At 38.8% G+C, this 20,489-nt stretch overlaps 1 protein-coding gene across 1 annotated transcript in view; it reads right to left on the reverse strand.

The window, feature by feature from the left end:
* PFKFB1 (6-phosphofructo-2-kinase/fructose-2,6-biphosphatase 1) overlaps positions 1-20,489 on the reverse strand; it is a 54,147-nt gene that overhangs the window by 7,651 nt on the left and 26,007 nt on the right. The window contains exons 7-10 of the mRNA XM_029930038.1: positions 20,289-20,410; positions 16,230-16,437; positions 13,430-13,576; positions 9,316-9,420 (exon numbers count right to left, since the gene is read on the reverse strand). Of these exons, the coding sequence (XP_029785898.1) occupies positions 9,316-9,420; positions 13,430-13,576; positions 16,230-16,437; positions 20,289-20,410 (582 nt within the window). The remainder of the gene's footprint in view (positions 1-9,315; positions 9,421-13,429; positions 13,577-16,229; positions 16,438-20,288; positions 20,411-20,489) is intronic.

The raw sequence follows: 20,489 nt of genomic DNA on the forward strand, positions 1-20,489 counted from the left end.
GCAGCCATGAATCTGTTATCTAGCAAGCCTGTCATTCAGAATAGGTGGAGAGATAAAGGTTTCCCAAAACAAACAAAAATTGAAGGAATTCATCACCACTAAACCATCTCTACAAGAGATCCTAAGGGGAACTTTGTGAGTGAAATATTGCAGGGACCACAAAGGACCATAGACATCACTACAAGCATGAAATCTACAGATAACACAATGCTTTAAATCAATGCTTTAAATCCATATATTTCTGTCAGTTGCCTATTAGTTTTTTTTATTGTTTCTTTTGCATTGCAGAAGTTTTTAACTTGATTAGGTCCCATGGCAACGAGAAAGAATGAAATATGGCCATTTGTAGCAACATGGATGGACCTAGAGGGAGTCTTGCTAAGCGAAGTAAGTCAGGCAGAGAAGGACAGATACCATATGTTTTTACTCATAGATATAGCAGGAGAAACTTAATAGGGGACCATGGGAAGGGGAAGGGGGGAAGAGTTGGGGAGAGGGAGTGAGGCAAATCATGAGAGACTTTTGAATGCTGAGAACAAACTGAGGGCTGAAGAGGGAGGGGAAGGGGAAGGATGTGGTTGTCGTGGAGGGAGGCACTTGCAAGGAAGAGCACTGGGTGTTATATGAAAACCAATTTGGTAATAAACTATTTTAAAAACAAATAAATCCATATCTTTCTATAATAACACTGAACACAAATAGACTAAATGCTCCAATCAAAAGACACAGGGATTCAGAATAGATTTAAAAAAACACACACAAGACCTGTCTATTTGCTGTCTACAAGAGATCCAGTTTACACATGAGGACACCTTCAGATTGAAGGTGAGTGGATGGAGAACCATCTATCATGCTACTGGAAGTCAAAAGAAAGCTGGAGTATCCATATATACACAACCATTAATCACAAACATAAGCAATCTTGTTGGTGAGAATGGGGTAATTGCGGGGGACTTAATACTCCATTTACAGCAATGGACAGATCATCTAGACAGAAAATCACTAAAGAAACAATGGCTCTGATTGTACATTGGACCAGATGGATTTAAAAGATACATTTACAACTTTTTATCCTAAAACAGCAGAATATACACATTCTTCTTGAGAGCACATGGAACATTCTCCAAGATAGACCACATACTGTGTCACTAGGCAGCCCTCAATAAAAGAATTGGGATCATACCATGTACACTTTCAGTTTGCAATGCTATGAAACTTGAAACTAACCACAGGAAAAAGGCTGGAAAACCTCCAAAACCATGGAGGTTAAAGAACATCCTACTAAAGAATGAATGGGTCAACTAGGCAATTAAAGAAGAAATTAAAAAAAATATATGGAAACAAATGAAAATGAAAACACAACAATCCAAACCCTTTGGGATGTAGCAACGGCAGTTCTAATAGGAATATATGTTGCACTCCAGGCCTATCTCAAGAAACAAGAAAAATTCCAAATACAAAAATCTATCAGTGCACCTAAAGGAACTAGAAGGAGAACAATAAAGAAACCCCAAAGCCAGCAGAATAAGAGAAATAATAAAGATCAGAGCAGAAATAAACAATATAGAATCCAATAAAAAGTAGAACAGATCAATGAAACTAAGAGCTGGTTTTATAACAAAAAAATAAACAAAATTGGTAAACACCTAGCCAGACTTCTCAAAAAGAAAAGAAGAGAGGACCCAAATAGATAAAATCTCTAATTAAAATTGACTTATCACAACCAATACCTCAAAAATACAAGCAATTATCAGAGAACACTATGAAAATTATATGCCAACAAATGGGACAACCTAGAAGAAATGGAAAAATTCCTAACCACTCCTACACATTACCAAACTTCAAACAGTAAGAAATAGAAAATCTGAACAGATCTATAACTAGTGAAGAAATTGAATCAGCTACCAAAACTTTTCCAACAAATAAGAGTCCTGGACCAGATGACTTTCCTGGAGAATACTACAGATATTTAAAACAGATATTTATTCTTCTTAAGCTGTTCCAAAAAATAGAAGTAGAAAGAAAACTTCTGGACTCATTCTATGAATCCAGCATTACCTTGATTTCCAACCTAGGCAGAGACCCAGCAAAAAAAAAAAGAGAACTACAGTTCAATATCCCTGATTAATATGGATGCAAAAATTTTCAACAGGATACTAATAAATCAAATTCAACAACATATAAAAAGAATTCTTCAACATGATCAAGTGGGATTCATTCTTGAGCTGAAGGGCTGGTTCAGTATTCGCAAATCAGTGTGATACATCACATTAATAAAAGAAAGGATAAGAATGATATGATCCTGTCGATAGATGTGAAAAAACATTTGACAAAATACAACATTCTTTCTTAATAAAAACCCTCAAGAAGGAACATACTTAACATCACAAAAGCCATATATGAAAAGCCTATAGCTAATATCATCCTCAATGGGTAAATCTGAAAGCTTTCCCCCAGAGATCAAGAACATGATAGGGGTGTGCACTCACACTGCTATTTTTTACATAGTGTTTGAGGTCCTAGCATCAGAAATCAGACAAGAAAATGAAATAAAAAACATCAAGATCGGCAAAGAAATAAAACTTTCACATTTTGCAGACAACACGATATTCTACATGGAAAACCCAAAAGACTCCATCAAACAGCTGCTAGAACCGATACATGAATTTAGCAATGTTGCAGGATACTAAATCAGTGTACAGAAATAGATTGCATTTTATACACCAATAATGAAGCAACAGAAAGAGAAATAAAGAAACTGATCCCAATTACAATTGCACCAAAAATCATAAAATACCTAGGAATAAACCCAACCAAAGATGTAAAAGATCTGTGTGCTGAAAACTATAGAAAGCTTATGAAGGAAATTGAAGAAGAAACAAAGAAATAGAAAAACATTCCATGCTCATGAATTGGAAGAATAAATATTGTTAAAATGTCAATATTACCCAAAGCAATCAACACATTCAATACAATCCCAATAAAAATTTCACTTCCATTTTTTTTCAATGGTAAAACAAACAATCCTACAATTTGTATGAAACCACAAAAAACTCCGAATAGCCAATGGAATATTGAAATAGAAAACCAAAACAGGAACCATCACAATCCCAGACTTTAGCCTCTACTACAAAGCTGTCATCATCAAGACAGTATGGTATTGGTACAAAAACAGACACATAGGACAATGGAATAGAATAGAGAATCCAGAATTGGACCCAAAAATATATGGCTAACCAATCTTTGACAAAGCAGGAAAGAGTATCCAATTGAAAAAAGACAGTCTCTTTAACAGATGGTGGTGGGAGAACTGGAAAGCAAAATACAGAAGAATGAATCTAGACCACTTTCTTAAACACACAAAAATAAACTCAAAATGGATGAAGGACCTGAATGTGAGACAGGAAACCATCAAAACACTATAGAAGAAAGCAGGAAACAACCTTTTTCACCTCAGTCGCAGCAATTTCTTACTTGACACTTTCCCAAAGGCAAGGGAATTAAAAGCAAAAATGAACTATTGGGACCTCATCAAGATAAAATGCTCCTGCACTGCAAAGGAAACAATAAAAAAAACTAAAAGGCAACCAACAGAATTGAAAAATATATTTGCAAATGACATATTGGTAAATGGCTAGTATCCAAAATCTATAAAGAACTCACCAAACTCCACATCTGAAAAAAAATAACCCAGTGAAGAAATGGGCAGAAGATATGAATAGACACTTTTCCAAGGAAAACATCCAGATGGCCAACAGACACATTAAACAATGCTCAATGTTACTTATCATCAGAGAAATACAAATCAAAACCACAATGAGATATCAGATTACACTGGTTAGAGTGGCTAAAACAATGAATTCAGGAAACTTTAAATGCTGGCGAGGATGTGGAGGATGTGCAAGGCTCTTGCACCCATCGTGGGAATGCAAACTTGTGCAGACACTAGGGAAAACAGTGTGGAGTTTCCTCAAAAGATTAAAAATAGAACTACCCTATGACCCAGCAATAGCACTACTAGGAATTTACCCATGGGATACAAGAATGCTGATGATAGGGGCACATGGACTCCAATGTTCATAGCAGCACTTTCAACAATAGCCAAATTATGGAAAGAGCTTAAGTGTCCATCAGCTGATGAATGGGTAAAGAAGATGTGGTTTATATATAGAATGGAATACTACTTGGCAATGGGAAAGAATTAAATCTTGCCCTTAGCAGCCACATGGATGGAATTGGAGGGTATTATGCTACGTGAAATAAGTCATAGAAAGACAGATACCATATGTTTTCACTCATATGTGGATCTTTAGAATCTTCCTATGTGTTGATCTTTTTAATTTATTAAATTCCATATATGAGTGAAATCATATGGTATTTTTCTTTCTCTGATTGACTTATTTTGCTTAGCATAATACAGTATAGTCCTATCCACATCATTGCAAATGGCATTTTTGATGGCTACATAATATTCCATTGTGTATATATACCACAACTTCTTTATCCATTCATTAGTCCATGGACATTTGGGCTCTCTCCATAGTATGGCTATTGTTAATAATGCTGCTCTAAAACATAGGGTGCATATACCCCATCGAATCTGTATTTTTGTATCCTTTCAGTAAATACCTAATAGTGCAACTGCTGGATCTTAGGGTCATTCTAGTTTCAGTTTTTTGAAGAAACGCCACACTGATCAGAGTGGCTGCACCATTTTTCACTCTTACCAACAGTATAAAAGGGTTCCCATTTTTCCACATCCTCGCCAACACCTGTTGTTTCTTGTATTGTTAACTTTAGCCATTCTGACATGTGTGAGGTAGTATCTCATTGTGATCTTGATTTGTATTTCCCTGGTGACGAGTGATGTTGAGCATCTTTTTATGTATCTGTTAATCATCTGAATGTCTTCTTTGGAATAGAGTCTAGTCATATCTTCTGCTCATTTCTTTACTGGGCTGTTTGTATTTTGGGTGTTGGGTTTGATAAGTTCTTTATAGATTTTGGATACTAATCATTTATCAGATGTGTCATTTGCAAATATTGTCTCCTATTCTGTAGACTGCATTTTAGTTTTGTTGATTGGTTTTTTCTCTATGTGGAAGCTTTTTATTTTGACAAATATAATTTTTGCTTTTGCTCCCCTTGCCTTCAGTGACGTGTCTAGTAAGAAGTTTCTCTAGCCAATGTCTAAGGGGTTCCTGCCTGTGTTCTCCTCTAGGATTTTCATAGTTTCCTGTCTCACATTTAGATCTTTCCTCCATTTTGAATTATTTTTGTTTATGGTATAAGAAAGTAGTCCAGTTTCATTCTTCTGCACATTGCTGTCCAGTTTTCCCAACACCATTTATTGAAGAGATTGTCTTTTTTGCATGGGATATTCTTTCCTGCTTTGTCAAAGACTAGTTTACCATATAGTTGTGAGTCCACTTCTGGGTTTCTGAATCTATTCCATTGATTTATGTGTCTGTTTTGTGCCAGTATCATCTTGTCCTGATGACTACAGCATTGTAATATAGCTTGAAATCTGGACTTGTGATGCTTCCAGTTCTGTTTTTCTTTTTCATGATTGCTTTGTCTCTTTAGAGTCTCTTGTGGTTCCATACAAATGTTAGGATTGTTTTATCTACCTCTGTGAAGAATGCTGGTGGTATTTTGGTAGGGATTGCATTAAATATGTACATTGCTTTGGGAAGTATAGACATTTGAATAATGTTTGTTCTCCCAATCCAGGATCATTGATGCTGGAGTAGCAATACTTACATCAGACAAACTAGATTTTAAAACAAAAACTTTAACAAGAGATGAAGAAAGACAATATATAATAATTAAAGAGTCTCTCTACCAAGATCTAATAATTATAAATATTTATGCCCCCAACTGGAGGACACTCAAATATATAAATCAATTAGTAACACATATAAAGAACCTCATTGATAATAATACAATAATAGTAGAGGACTTTAACACCCTACTTATATTCATGGACAGATCATATAAACAGAAAATCAACAAGGAAACAATGACTTAGAATGACACACTGACCTAGATAGACTTAACATATATATTCAAAACATTTCATCCTAAAGCAGCAGAATACACATTCTTCTGTGTGTGTGGAACATTCTCCACAATAGAGTACAGACTAGGTCATAAATCGGCCCTCTACAAATACAAAAACAATGAGATAAGGCCATGCATATTTTTATATCACAACAGTAGGAAACTTAAAGTTAACCACAAGAAAAAAATTGGAAAGTCCTCAAATACATGGAAGTTAAAGAACATCCTACTAAAACCTGAATGGGTTAACTAGGAAATTGATGAAGAAACTTTTTAAATACATGGAAGCAAATGAAAATGAAAACACTACAGTACAATCCCTTTGGGATGCAGCAAAAGGAGTCCTAAGAGGAAATTTTATTCCAACTCAAGCCTATATCAATAAGCAAGAAAGGTCCCAAATACACAATCTAACCTTACATCTAAAGAAGATAGAAAAGTAGCAGCAAATAAAGCATAAAGCCATAAGAAGGGAAATAGTATAGATTAGAGAGGAAATAAATGATATAGAAACAAACACACAAACAAAAAATGATATAACAGATCAATTAAACTAATAGCTGGTTCTTTGAAAGAATAAACAAAATTGATAACCCCCTAACCAGATTTATCAAAAAGAAAAGAGCAAGGACCCAAATAGATAAAATCATGAATTAAAGAGGAGAGATCACACCCAACATCACAGAAATTCAAACAATTAAAGAGAATACTATGAAAAATTATATTCCAACAAATGGCACTCTGGAAGAAATGGACAGGAAAAATTCCTCAAAACTCACAAACTACCAAAGCTGAAACAGGAAAAAATAGAAAATTTGAACATACCCATAACCAGCAAATAAATTGAATTAGTAATCAAAAGCTCCCAAAAAACAAGAGTTGTGGGCCAGATGGCTTCCTAGAGGATTTATACCAGACATTTAAAGAAGAGTAATACCTATTCTTCTCAAACTGTTCCAAAAAAAAAAGGAAAAGAAGTGGAAGAAAAACTTAAAAACTCATTTTATGAAGCCAGTATTACCTTGATTCCAAAACTAAAGACTCCCCTAAAAAGGATAATTAAAGACCAATATCCCTGATAAAACTGGATGCAAAAATGTTCAAAAAGATACTAGCAAATCTAATTCAACAGTACATTAAAAATATTCACCACAATCAAGTGAGATTTATTCCTGGTTGCAGGGCTGGTTCAATATTCATAAACCAATCAATGTGATACACCACATTAGTAATAGAAAGGATAAGAACTGGATGATCCTCTCAATGCATGCAGAAAAAATATTTGACAAAATAAAGTACCCATTTTTGATAAAAGAAAACCTCAAAAAACTAGGGATAGAAGGAATATACCTCAAGATCATAAAGGCCATATATGAAAGACTCACAACAAGTATCATCCTCATTGGGTAAAAACTGAGATCCTTTCCCTTACAGTCTGTAACAAGACAAGGATGCCTCCTCCCTCCATTACTATTTAATATAGTACTGGAAGTCTTAACCTTAAGCAATCAGTCAATCTAGAGTTTTATACTCAGGAAAAATATCATTTGGTATTGAGGACTCCCTTAAAGACATTTATAGACAGAAAGATGACTTTATTGCCAACAAATCCTCATTGAAGTAATTTTCTAAGTTTATTTATTTTTAAGGATAGAGAGACCAGAGGAAGGGCAGGGAGAGGGGGGAGAGAGAGAATCCCAAACAGGCTCAGCAGCAGCAGCACTGAGCCTCATGTGGGGATCAAACCTATAAACCACAAGGCAATGACCTGAGCCAAATCCAAGACTCAGACCCTCAACTGACTGAGCCACCCTGGCTCCCCCCACTGAAGTAATTTCTGAAAGAAGATGGAAATTTAACACAAAAGGAAAAATTTGAGATACAAGAATAAAGAATGATTAAATGAATTGGTAAATGTGGTTAAATCTAAATAGACAATGACTGTATACAATAATAAGTTTAATAATAACAATATAATTCATTTGAGGATTAAGGCACAAGGTTGAACTAAGATACAAAACAATTAACATGTAAATTAGGTGAGGGAACGACCAGAGTTTTGAAGTTATTATATTTTTTAGGGGGAAAGTGAAGATACTGATTGTAGATTTTGCTAATCATGTAATCAAATGTTAAAAGTAATCTCTAGAAGAATGAAACAGATTATATATCTAAAATATAGAGGTAAAAACTTAGAAGCACAATTGTAAAGAAGGAAAAACAGAAAAGTAAACTAAGCATAAAGAGCTCAAAATAAGAGAATAGAAATAAACTCAAATAAATCATTCATTACAATAAAAGTAAATGTACCAAAATTACCATTCAAAGGGCATATACTTTCAATTTGTATTAAAAACAAAAAAGCCAACTATATGTTGTTTACGAGACATAAAACAAAAATAAACATAGAAGTTGAATTTAAATGAGTAAATAAAGATGAAATAGGCAAATTCTAACCAGAAAAAATTATATAGCTGTATTAATCTTACATAAAATACACTTTTAAGCAAAGAATATTATTAGGTAAATACTATTATTAATAATAAAATATGTAATTCAGTAAAAAGATATAACTACTTTAATATGTATGCTTTCAATAGCATAACCACAAAACATATAAAGGAAAAATAAAGGGAAACTCAGAATGACTTTAGCATGTCATTTCAAAGGATGAGGATAAAAATGTGAAAATGCTTTATAACATAGGATATCTATTATTTTACCTTCCTTGGTTTCCTGCTTTTCTGATAATTGTTTCCAAGAATTTATATCAGAAATGGAGTATGACTAATAAATACTTTAAAATGAATTGGCTAAATGGGGGCTGGTTTGAAAGCAATGAGGACCCACCTGATACAGGAATAGGGAATTAATGGTCTGATTCATGTGATGGCAAAGAGTTTAGTTAAACTATTAGCCATTGTAACCTTGGGTCTCCAACCCACTTCCCAGAGTGACTAGAACTTTAGGCAACTTGGCAATAAAATGTCAGGAGTATGTTTAACTATTATTTCAAGTGTCTTTAGTGAAAAGATACCAGAGACAGAATCTAGGATAATGTGAGCCCTCCTCAAAGCAGATGGAAAATAAGCAGCCAAGAACCAGATTATCATGTGCGTTGGGGGATGACAGCTGCTATAAAATATGCTTTACTCTGCTTCTAAAGCTGTCCAAGAGACTGTAGAATTCTGGTAGTTGGAATGAAGATACTGAGAGGTGTTCTAGGAGTTAGGCAACCCATCTAAACCTTACCTCTCCCTTGGGATAGCGGTAGCGATATTTATCTTGGTCCCGTAGTGCAAATTCCTCAGGGTAGTTTTCCTGGATTTCTTCATAGGTCATCTCCTCACAGACACCCTGAGAAAAATTATTTAGGAACAAAAGTATTTTCAAGGTGAAATCCACAAGCCTTTACCATAGTTCTGAGGCCAATGATTGTGAAACAGCAGCACACAAGAACCTGCGTTTCTGTAAACACAGCTCTAAGTTTCTGCTTGTTGTCTGTGTGTGTGTGTGTGTGTGTGTGTACGAGGTGTGCAGATGTGAGACTGTGTGCATGTGTACAGATGTATTCATGGTTGAGCATATAGTATATGGTAGGTACCTGTGGTGTTTCTCTGTGGTTGCCCAATAGGTTTGTATATGTACATTGTATGTTTAAATATTTTTTTGGTAAATATATAGGTTTAAGGATTTGTAACTGTGTTTGTGTAGCACAGTGGTATGTTTAAGGACCTATGCCTTGTGTTTGTGTGTTTGTCTCAGTATTTTTAGTGTGTTTGAGTGAGTGAGTGAGTGAGTGAGTGTGTGTGTGTGTGTGTGTGTGTGTGTGTATACAGGGCATCTGAGCATCTGAGAATGTTTTCACGTGAGTGTCACTGTGATCTGTCTCTCCATGTGAGTCTCAGTGTGTCTGTGGCATGTGTTTTTGTGAATGTATATGTCTCTGATTATGTCTCTGGTGTCTATATGTGAATATCTGTGTGCTTATATTTGAGGTCATGTGACTTTGTGGTAATACACTTGAGGTTATGCATCTGTACTATATACATTTCCATTCATAGTATGCCTCTCCATGTCTATGTGATATAGGTATATACAAAGACTGCATGTATATCTATGGTTAGTGTGTCTATATGTATCTCTAAGTATGTCTATCTATGAGTGTGTATGTGTGTGCATGCATGGTGCAGGTGTATATTGGTAGATATGTCTGAGAGGGATCATATGTCTGACTAGAAGATCAATGTGTCTGTGAAGTGCATGTCTGTGAGTGTAAGCATATTTGTGGTGGGTGTCTATGACTGTGTATGCAAGCACACACATGTGTTCACAAACACAACAGTGTGCTCCCATTTTATAGCATTTCCCATTCCCTCTTCCCTTACATCTGCATCAGAATCTCTGGCAGATAAAGAAACAGGTATCAACAGATATTTCAGAAGGCAAAAATTAATAAACTAATGGTTTCAGAGTGGGCCTTAGGGAGACATGGTCTCCTCGCCCAAAGAAGTAATCCAGAGCTCAGAGAAGGAGTTCCTCAGGAGCACATGAGAGCTTCCCAAGTTCACTGAAAAATCCCCAGAGGTGAGGTGGCTGCTGGGAGTGTGGGGGGAAGCATGCTAGGTTTATAAAGTTTCTTTTGGATTGTGTGGATTATGATTAGACTTTCCTATAAGGGGGCAATAGACTCTGGTTGTTTTCTTTTGAATCATCTATCAGCCTTCCATTAGGGGTGAAGTTTGCCCCTGACCCAGTCCACAGACATCTCTGCAGTGTCAAATTTCTCTGTTGACACTGTCTATGGGAGAAGGGGTGCCCTAATTGATAAACAAGGTCTTTCCAGATTGGCTTTGACTTTCTTTTCTAAGGCATGCTGGGAACTTGTTTCCTATGAAAATGGTGGAAAGGCCACTGACTTCTCTTTTTCAATTTTTTAAAATGTTTATTTATTTTTGAGAGAAAGAAAGAGGGCACCAGTGGGGGAGGGTCAGAGAGAGAGGGAGACACAGTGTCCAAAGCAGGCTCCAGGCTCAAAGCTGTGTGAATAGAGTCTGATGCTGAGCTGGACCTCATGAACTGTGAGATCATGACCTGAGCTGAAGTTGGACACTTAACCGACTGAGTCAACCAAGTGCCCTATGGCCACTGATTTCTTACTGACTTAAGGAAATTTGCCTAACCTGTTAGAATTTTATTTTCCTCAACTGAAAAATGAGAATTACAACTACCTCACAAAAGCATTTTGAATATTAGAGATAAAATATGTAAAAGAGACTAGCACAGAATGTACAAGCCTCATTTTAAAGACTCAGTCAGTGGAACTAATTATTTATTTATTATTGATCATGGAAAATAAGCCAAAAACTTAGGCATTATTCTAAATTCTTACTTCTTCCTTACCCTACTCCATAGCCAATTTCTAAGATTCTATCTGCTAAATTTCTCTAAAATCTATTCCCTTTTCTTCTCTGTCTCCACTGCTACAATCTTAGCAGATCTACACACACACACACACACACACACACACACACACACACACTCATACTACCTTTTTAAAATTATTATAATTTTTTCAGACATACCATTCCTGATCTTCTCTACCTGGATCACTGTTAATTAACTCTCAGCTAGGTATCATCTTCTAGACAGCTCTTGGGTGGGTCAGATGCCCTGCCCTGACATCTGTGCATAGATGATCCAGGATATCACACATGCTGTTTTGTATTCCTCTGTTTTTTTTTAATCTACCCTGTTTATACTGAAAATTCAGTGAAGACAAGAATCAATCTCTGTCTCCAACACCACCCCAGAACCTGAAACAAAGTAGGTATCCAATAAATGTTTACACCACATGTGCACCAGAAACAAGCAGTGACTGATCTCTTTTTATATTTGCTTGAGTGTACTTTACAGTACATATATGTGATATGTAGAACAATACTACATATTCTTTTTCTAAATATGCATATGTCTGAACATCTATAGTTAAGTACATATGTATGTATGTATACACACATATACCTCCCTGTATTTATAGAAGTATATATACCAGGAAAGCAAGTTAACCTACCTACATGCAAGTTATCTATGCTTGTGGTAAAGCTTTTATTTTAAGGCATATCAATCATAACCTGTGGGCTACTACCTGATGTCAGTATACCTATAGTGCAGGTGAGACAATGGGGAGGGAAAATGCCTTCTAAAAGAGCTCATGGGAACACCTGACCCTGAAGAGAGATGATCATGTCATGAGAGTCAGATAAACTCTTCCTCTGTTCCATCTTCAATGCTGCTACTCTAGTATTTCATACCTCTTGCCTGGACTAATGCAGCCATCTCCATACTTAAATATATGCTTATTTTGGCCTTCTTCCCACCTAGTTTCCACAGAGGACCAGAATAGCCTCCTATTTATTTATCATTTAATTTTTTTTGATGTTTTATTTATTTTTGAGAGAGAGAGAGAGAGTGAGAGAGAGAGAGAGAGACAGCATGAGCAGGGGAGGGTTACAGAGAGAAGGAGACACAGAATTCAAAGACAGGCCCCAGGCTCTGAGCTAGCTGGCAGCACAGAGCCTGATGTGGGGCTCGAACCCGTGAACCGGAAGATCATGACTGGATCCGAAGTCAGCCGCTTAACTGACTGAGCCACCCAGGTGGCCCCCCCTATTTATTTATTTATTTATTTATTTATTTATCAATCAAGTATAATTAACATACAGTGTTGTATTGGTTTTAGGTGTATAATATTCAACAATTCAACAATTGAATATAGAATACTCAACAACTCTATACATTTCTCAGTGCTCATCAAGATATATGTACTCTTAATACCCTTTATCTATTTCACTCATCTCCCCACCCACCTCCCCTCTGGCAACTACAAGTTTGTTCTGTTTAAAATCTGTTTTTAGTTTATCTTTTTTTTCATTGTTCATTTGTTTGTTTATTAAATTCCACAATTTAGTGAAATAATATGGTATTATCTTCTTTTTTAAAAATGTGAATCACATTCAGGCCACTCTTCCTTGACTTAGACCACATCATTGGCTTCCCATTTTTAAAGCAGTATCCAAATCCCTAAACATGAATTACAAAACTATGAGCTGCCTTCCTTTCCAACCTCATCTCCCTTGTACTTCCCTTCTTACAACTCTTTGTCAAAGAAAATGCAATGTCTTATTTATAGCCTGCCTTTGAACTCCATGAGGACAGAGAACATGTCTGCTCTGGCCCTCAGTGGATCTCTCAACACCCAGAACAGTGTATGGTACATGGCTGGTTGTTCAGCAGAAGCAATCCATGGGATAAGCCCAGAGTCAAGTGCCATCAATCTCAGGAAATCCATCCCTTCATATCTCACCGCATCAATTTCGTTCAGGGCCTTCCACTGCTCATAGGGAACACCCAGAGCCTCAGCTGTCTGGATCGTCCGCTTCATGTGGCTGGTCCACACCTTCAGGGAGCTGATGCCTTGGGATTGAATGAAGTTGGCCAGAGCATAAGCATACTAGGACATGGGGATGCAGAGAAGGAGGACGGGAGAAAGAGAGAGATGAAAGAAGAGACAGTTGCTGTAAGAATAAGCTCAGATCTGTCACAAATGGTGAAATGATAATGAACAAGAAAGTAGAATTTAAATGTTTCCAACTTATAAACAAGGATATAACAAGGATTAAGGGAATAGAAAAGGATATGTGTGCTTGTGTGTGTGTGTGTGTGTGTGTGTGTGTGTGTGTGTGTGTTCACTGATGCTTTTTAAACTCTCTGCTTGATTACTCATTCAAACAGCCCAACTCTGGCATTTCTGGAGCCTAGGACAAGAGTACAAATGGAGGCACTACAGAGGCAACCTCTCTTCTATTCCCATTTCTGCCTCCATCCTTAACTTGTAGATACCTTAAGTACATGTTTGTACATGACCAAGTTTTGTCCACATCCTATCTCCACTGATTCCCATGATCCACAAACAGGAACCCCTTGGCTACCCCTTTGCCTAGGGGTAAACACTACTGTGACATGTTCTGGTCTCAGGTGGACAGACTCTGGGATAGGCCCATGCAGGCATGGAAAGCAGACTCCAGTACAGAAGGGCAGGAGATTCTGGGTTCTGGGTACTCACAGTGTGGTCTAGAAGTAGAGGATGTGAGATTTGGGGGACATTTATTTTTGACCATGGGGGACTCAGTACTCAGCTTCTAAGAGTATTTCAACATATACATAGTGTGTGTGGTCATGTGTGAGTACCAGGATGTCCTGTTCTCAAGACACAACAAGTTCAGTGAGGGAAATGATGACAGCACTGAGAGGAACCGTGAATAACTGTGGGACCCCAAATGAGCAAGTGATTCACTCTTCTTCTGCATATAGATATGTTATTAGCCACAGATGGTGTAGGAGGAACATCAACACAAATACACAAATCTATATACATGTACACATGCACATGTAAAAATATAAGCATTGTGTATACACATTCTAATTATGGATTATGAGTCAGAAGTCAGTGTTCTTTGGTGGAAAGAGCCTCATAGCTCCTGCCTGTAAGATGAAAACAGCATTAGATCACACAGCCTGATTCTATGAGTATCATGTTAGATAGTAAATAAGTAGCACACAGAGCGCTTCCTGACATGCAGTAGGTGACAGCCTCTGTGATTGATTATGGATGACACTCAATGGGAAAGTGCTTTGTAAACTGTATTATTCACTGTTCCCATAAGAATGAAGGTTGCTGCCAGGCATGTGCATGTACATGCACATGTTTGTGTGCAAGGGCTTTATGCATTGTGGAAGTGGCATGTTTCCAAAGTGGGCATTGAGCTGTGTGGGCAGGGCAGTAGCTGGGCAGGGCAATAGCTAGCCCCAAACAAGAGACCCTGGCTTCAGGTGGTGCCATGGGTCAGAGGTGGGTGATGCCACCAATACCCTCTATTCAGCTTTGAGGAGTGAGAGGAGTGGGAGTCAGAGGTCTGAGTCCACCAAAAGGGGAGGCTGCCAGTCTGAAGATAACAGAAAACGAGCCATGGGCCTTCCAGCAGTGTCTTGCCTAGGACCCCACCACCTCTGCAGTGGGAGATGCTGAGGGGCAGGCAGGAAAGCATGGTTTTTAGTCCTGGCTCTCTCTTACTGATTGCATGACCTGGGGCTGCCTTTTGCTCCTCCCTGGGCCTTAGCTTCATTAGGTTTCATAAACCTTTAATGGTAATGCCCACACCACAGAGCTGTTGTGAAGATTAAATGAGGCTCACAGCAGATGGTGCTGGGACTATACATAGGTGCCCAATAAAAGAGAGTGCTCCCTTCCTCCTGCACCTCATTTCCCATTTGTCCTACCCAAGTCACCCTCCCAGCAGGAACAATAGCTGTGTTAACAAGCCCAGGCACAGGGCCAGACACTAAGGAAAACATGTGCCTTGGTTTTATTTTATACCCATAATGTGCAGGTAACTATCCTTGACTGGAGAAAAAAGACTCATGCCACAGAGTCATAGATGGACCAGGACTGGGAGAGATGGAGCTCAGGGCATGATGACCTGCCTGGGAAGGCAGAGGAGGACAGGGGAGGGCTTCCTGGACCAAACCATGAAAAGAGAGCTTGGAAGGAGGTGGGGGAGAGAGGGCAGGAAAAGAGCAGTAATTGGTGGAGGACAAGTGCTGACAGTGAGATGACCTGTAGTGGGGGCTGGGGGCCATGGCATGAGCCCTGAGTAAGGGAGGAGAACATGGATTCAAGGATAGGGTATATCAGGGCAGCTGTCTGTGCAAGTGATGGTGACCAGCTGACAGAGGAAGGCAAGCTAGGCAGGAGAAACTGTAGAGGCAAAGGCACAGAATTATGAGAGACATGAAGAGACCAGTCAGGCAGGGGTGAAGGGCGCTCCCTGTAATGGGGTTGGAGGTACAGCCAGATTTGTGCAGGCCTGAAGTGCCATGACCAAGCTATCAGACATGTAGATGCTATTGGCACATGGGAGCCATCCAAGGTTGGGATAACACTGAGTGGCTGATGTAGTAGAAGAGGGAGTTTGACCCAAACCTACTTTTACTCTGTCACAAGTCCCCTCCCTTTCTTCAGGACCCAGGTAGTGACTGTATCACCCACCCATGGCCCATCCAGACCAGATCAATCAATGTCTTGGAGTTCATGGGGCCCTTCCTACCTGCTTGCCTCGAGCTGAGAGGCCAGAGTCACCTCCAATGCGGCCTCTGAGGTTGAGTTCACTCTCACCATGCCGGCATAAGTAGATGGAGCGGGGTGTGACGTGGATGTTCATGAGATAGTAGACTGTGCGGCTCTGGATGTGGTCTTGCACTCGGTTCACCATGTAGCGTGTGCCCACATCGAAGATCTTGATGTAGGACAGGTGGCTGGGCCAGCCCAAGCAGGAGCAAGGGCAGCTCAGGGGATGATGGTGGAGAGGCTGATCCCAAGACAAAGCCCCAACCACATAGCCTGCCTTCAAGCTTCCTGTACAATGCATCTTTCACCTAACATTTTCCTCTAAAAAACGTCATGACTTTCCCTGTTCTGGGTACCCATTCTAGAGACTTGGCTCTTGTCCATCCCTAAACAGCTCACTGCATGCTACCATCTCCCCTTGTCTCCTTTCCTCAGTTTCATTTTGATCCAGGATATCTCCTCACATGAATTTTTTACACTCCAGGCATCAGGGCTCTCTCCTTTGTGGTTCACACTCTTGACCTACTCAGAGAAAAGCTGTAAACCTCTCTGTCCCTCGCTGCCTTCCACATCTCACTGGCAGCTCCTGATTTGTTTATTCACTCTTTTAAATCTCAAGCTGAGCTCTGCGTCTCTATTATTTAAGCCTCTGCTATGATATATGATAATATGATATATTGTATTTGACACTCTACAGGCAGCTACCAGATTGTGTCTGGGTGCACTTGTGTCTGTGTGTATATGTCTCTCTCCTCACTCAGAAATCGAAAAGGATTGGGATTTCCCCCCTTATCTGTCATGCAGTCAGCAAACACACCCTCCTCTGTTCTAAGCTTTGTGCTTAAGGTGGTGACTCAGCATCTGCCAAAGGGGAGCTCTTAAGCCAGTCAAGAACACACACGTCAAAACACATGATCAATGCTCAACACCCCTTTCATAAACAGTCATTTACTAATAGGTATGCCAAGTATTGGGGAATTGGGATACAGAGGCTATCCAAAACATCAGTGGAAATCTTGTGGTCCTTTCTTCAAGCCCCTTTACTATCCCCTCAATTCTGTGTTCTAGGTATGAACTAATAAGTACACACAGAGTTATAATCAAACTGTTCAACAACCTTTGTGCAGAGGAGCTGGGAATTGGCAACACTGACTAATCAGAACACTAGAACCATGGAGTAAGTCTTCTGAGGACGTGACAAACCAGGCATGAAACCTTTGGTTGCTGGAATGTAAGGAGTTCAAGAAGATCCCTGGGAAGAGGTGGGGAAGGTTGCAGCAATGGGGTGACACAGCAGCAACCCTGGGTGCACACTAACAAAACCAAGTAAATAAAAATAGTTGTACTACCCCCAAATCATGTGACTGATGGGTTTAGTTTCAGAAAGCCTCTCCTCTGATCTTTGTAGAGAAGGTCTTTTTATCTGTATCCTGCTTAATCATGCCTATCTCTGTCATCTGTATCCAATGGTTCCCATAGGACACTTGTACTTGCTGAGCATTTTCTTTTGTGTATCTAGCAGGGAGTGGGGACTTCAAAATACATGAATCATTATACTCATCTTAGGAATCAGGGATTATCAACTTCATTTTATAGGAGAGGAAACTGAAACACAGAAAGAGGAAGAAATTTGCCTAACGGCAACCTCTCCAACTATCTTTTTTAGGATCTCAGGAATCTAGGGATAGAAAATATCTGATGTAGTTTTGTTGCCTGAAGCTAGGTCCTGGATAGCTCTAGGAAAACTTCCAAATTTCTCAGCTTAGTGTGCCATTCCAGGTGCATTCAAGCACTGGCTCCTCCTGGCCTCACATCACAGTCCTACAGCCTCATCTATGTCCATGATTTCTCTGTTTCAATCTAGCCTTCATGCTTTTGCTGGAATATTCTCTGCACTCCTCTACTTTCATTTAGATTTAACCAGGCCATTCTGAAATCCCATTCTCTTTGCTTAAAAAGACATTCCTTGCCTGCTTTCCAAAACTGAACTCCTGTGTAGCCATCCTTCAAGAGCCAGCACATTCAATCTGAGAAGTATTCCTTGAGGCTAGGGTCATGTGAAGTCATTTAGACATGCTTCCCACCAGAAGTATTATATTAGTTAATGCCCACCTCTACTATGTGTAATGTAAAGTAAAAATTATATACTGTATTATAATATGAGAAGGTCCTATGAAATTCTGTTTTTTCCCCATCTTGATCACAATGATGCTGTTTTGGGATTAAAATATTAAAAGCTTTCCAGATTTTTTAATTCTTATTTTTGGTAGCCTCCACTTTTATGGTATCCCAAACACATGTCTTGTCTACCTACACAGGGTAAACCTGCTCTTGCAGATCTCTTTTTCCAAACTGTGTCGGGTCTTCCCTCTGTGTTGCTCTAGCCCACCTGGTTTATCATTTCTACAATTATGATCAACTGCACATTCATTGTCTTCTCCAGCCAAGTGGGTATTTTATCAAACCAGGGAAAGCCCTTTCCTCTTTGGATTCTTGGGGCACAGGTTTGGTTGGGCCCTGATGCATGGACTGTAAATGTCTGTTGATGTAAAAATGATTAAATAAAACCAACTTTCAGAATCTGTCACCCCCAGGCCTAAACTGATTCGTCAAACACTAACTAAATACCTTCAGGTGTCTAAGCTGAAGGCTAGGGGCTTTCTTAATGCCATTCTTTCACTTTAGCTTCCCTTCTTCAAGCTTCTTTCACCACATGCTGCTAGCCTACATGGTGTATGTACAGAAATTGAAAAAGTTACACTTTCATTAGGGCAGAAGCAGCCTCATTCCAGTACACATGGCTTGGTGAAAAAAATCAAGTATACCCTTGACCTGGTTGTCCTTGCACTGTGAACAATCTTTACAATTGTACATAAAAGGTCCTGCTCCTTGAACTGAGTGTCTAAGCCTCATGTGATAATTATTTATGACTTAGGGACATGGGAGGGGGAAAGCCAGTCTGGAAGTTTGAAGATAAGAGTTTAAATAAATAGTCTACTGACTCATTATTTGGCCTCAGGTAAGTCCCTTTCCTGCTCTGGGTCTCAGTTTCCCCACCTAAGGAGTGAGGTAGTAACAATGCTTGCCTCTTAGGACTTTGGTTGGGCAAAGCTGTAAGGATGCTCTTTAAACTTCTTAAGTTTTGAATGACTATTTGAAGCCTCCTTATACTTTTCACTTGGAACCCAAAGGGTCTGAATGACCAGAGTATCTTATCATCACAGCCCATTTTGAGGAGTAGGATTCTGGGAATATCCTATGCCTAAAACTCACACATTCCCTGTACTACCAGATAACATCTTTCCAGTTTTTATCTGTCATTATGAATGAGAGTTTCATATTTTTTAATGTATGTTCCCATATGTCAAGTGACTATGGAAGCTACCTGAAGAGAGAAACCACCTCTCTTCCCATTATTCATATCACTTATGTACACCACAGCCCAAAGGGGCCAAATACTTATTGATTGAAGAGGTACATGGGTTTTGTGAAAAGAGAAAAGAGTAGGAGTCAAAATATATTGTTAGAATCCTAATTCTACCCCCTGATTTGAGCCAGAAGCTTGAACAAGTGGTTTCTGCTTTCTAAGACTCAATTTCCTTTTCTTGAAAATTTATGAACAATAAGGTCTATTTTGGCTTCCCTTATAGGGGTGGTGAGGGGATTTGGTGAAACAAACAAGGTTAACATGTTTGGAAACTGAAGTGTCATCCATGTGTCAGGAATACATTTGAAAAAAATAATAGCAAAAACCATAGGAGGGAGGCATTTGTTCCCAGAGATCAGCATCCTGATCTATCCATATTGTTCAGGAAGGCACTACTTTAACCCTTCCGTGGACATTTTATATATCAAGAAATCGCCACCTCAGATAATTAGAACTTGAAGGGTTCTTGAAGACAAATCATCAAATCTAGCTCCATGATTTCATAGATAAAGAAGTTGATAACCAGGGAGGGAGGATATTTTCCCAGGTCCTAAAGGACATCAAAATAGGCTTAAGGATCCAGTTCTGAGCTTTAGGGTTCTGGGCTCTTACCTGTCCAGTTCGTCATCCAAGGGTTGGTAGTTGGCCTCATAGCACTCAATTCTCTTTAGAAAGTCTTCCAGAACGTTTTCCCGGTCACAGTTTATGTAATCAGGGCTGCCAAGTTTTACTTGCTGAAAAAAAGGTAGAACAGAGGAATTATGAGAGACAGAGACTCTAACAGTGCCCTCGGAAGTGCCCTTAGAGATCACT

The sequence above is a fragment of the Suricata suricatta genome, chromosome X, assembly GCF_006229205.1.
Source record: "Suricata suricatta isolate VVHF042 chromosome X, meerkat_22Aug2017_6uvM2_HiC, whole genome shotgun sequence".
Classification (NCBI taxonomy): domain Eukaryota; kingdom Metazoa; phylum Chordata; class Mammalia; order Carnivora; family Herpestidae; genus Suricata; species Suricata suricatta.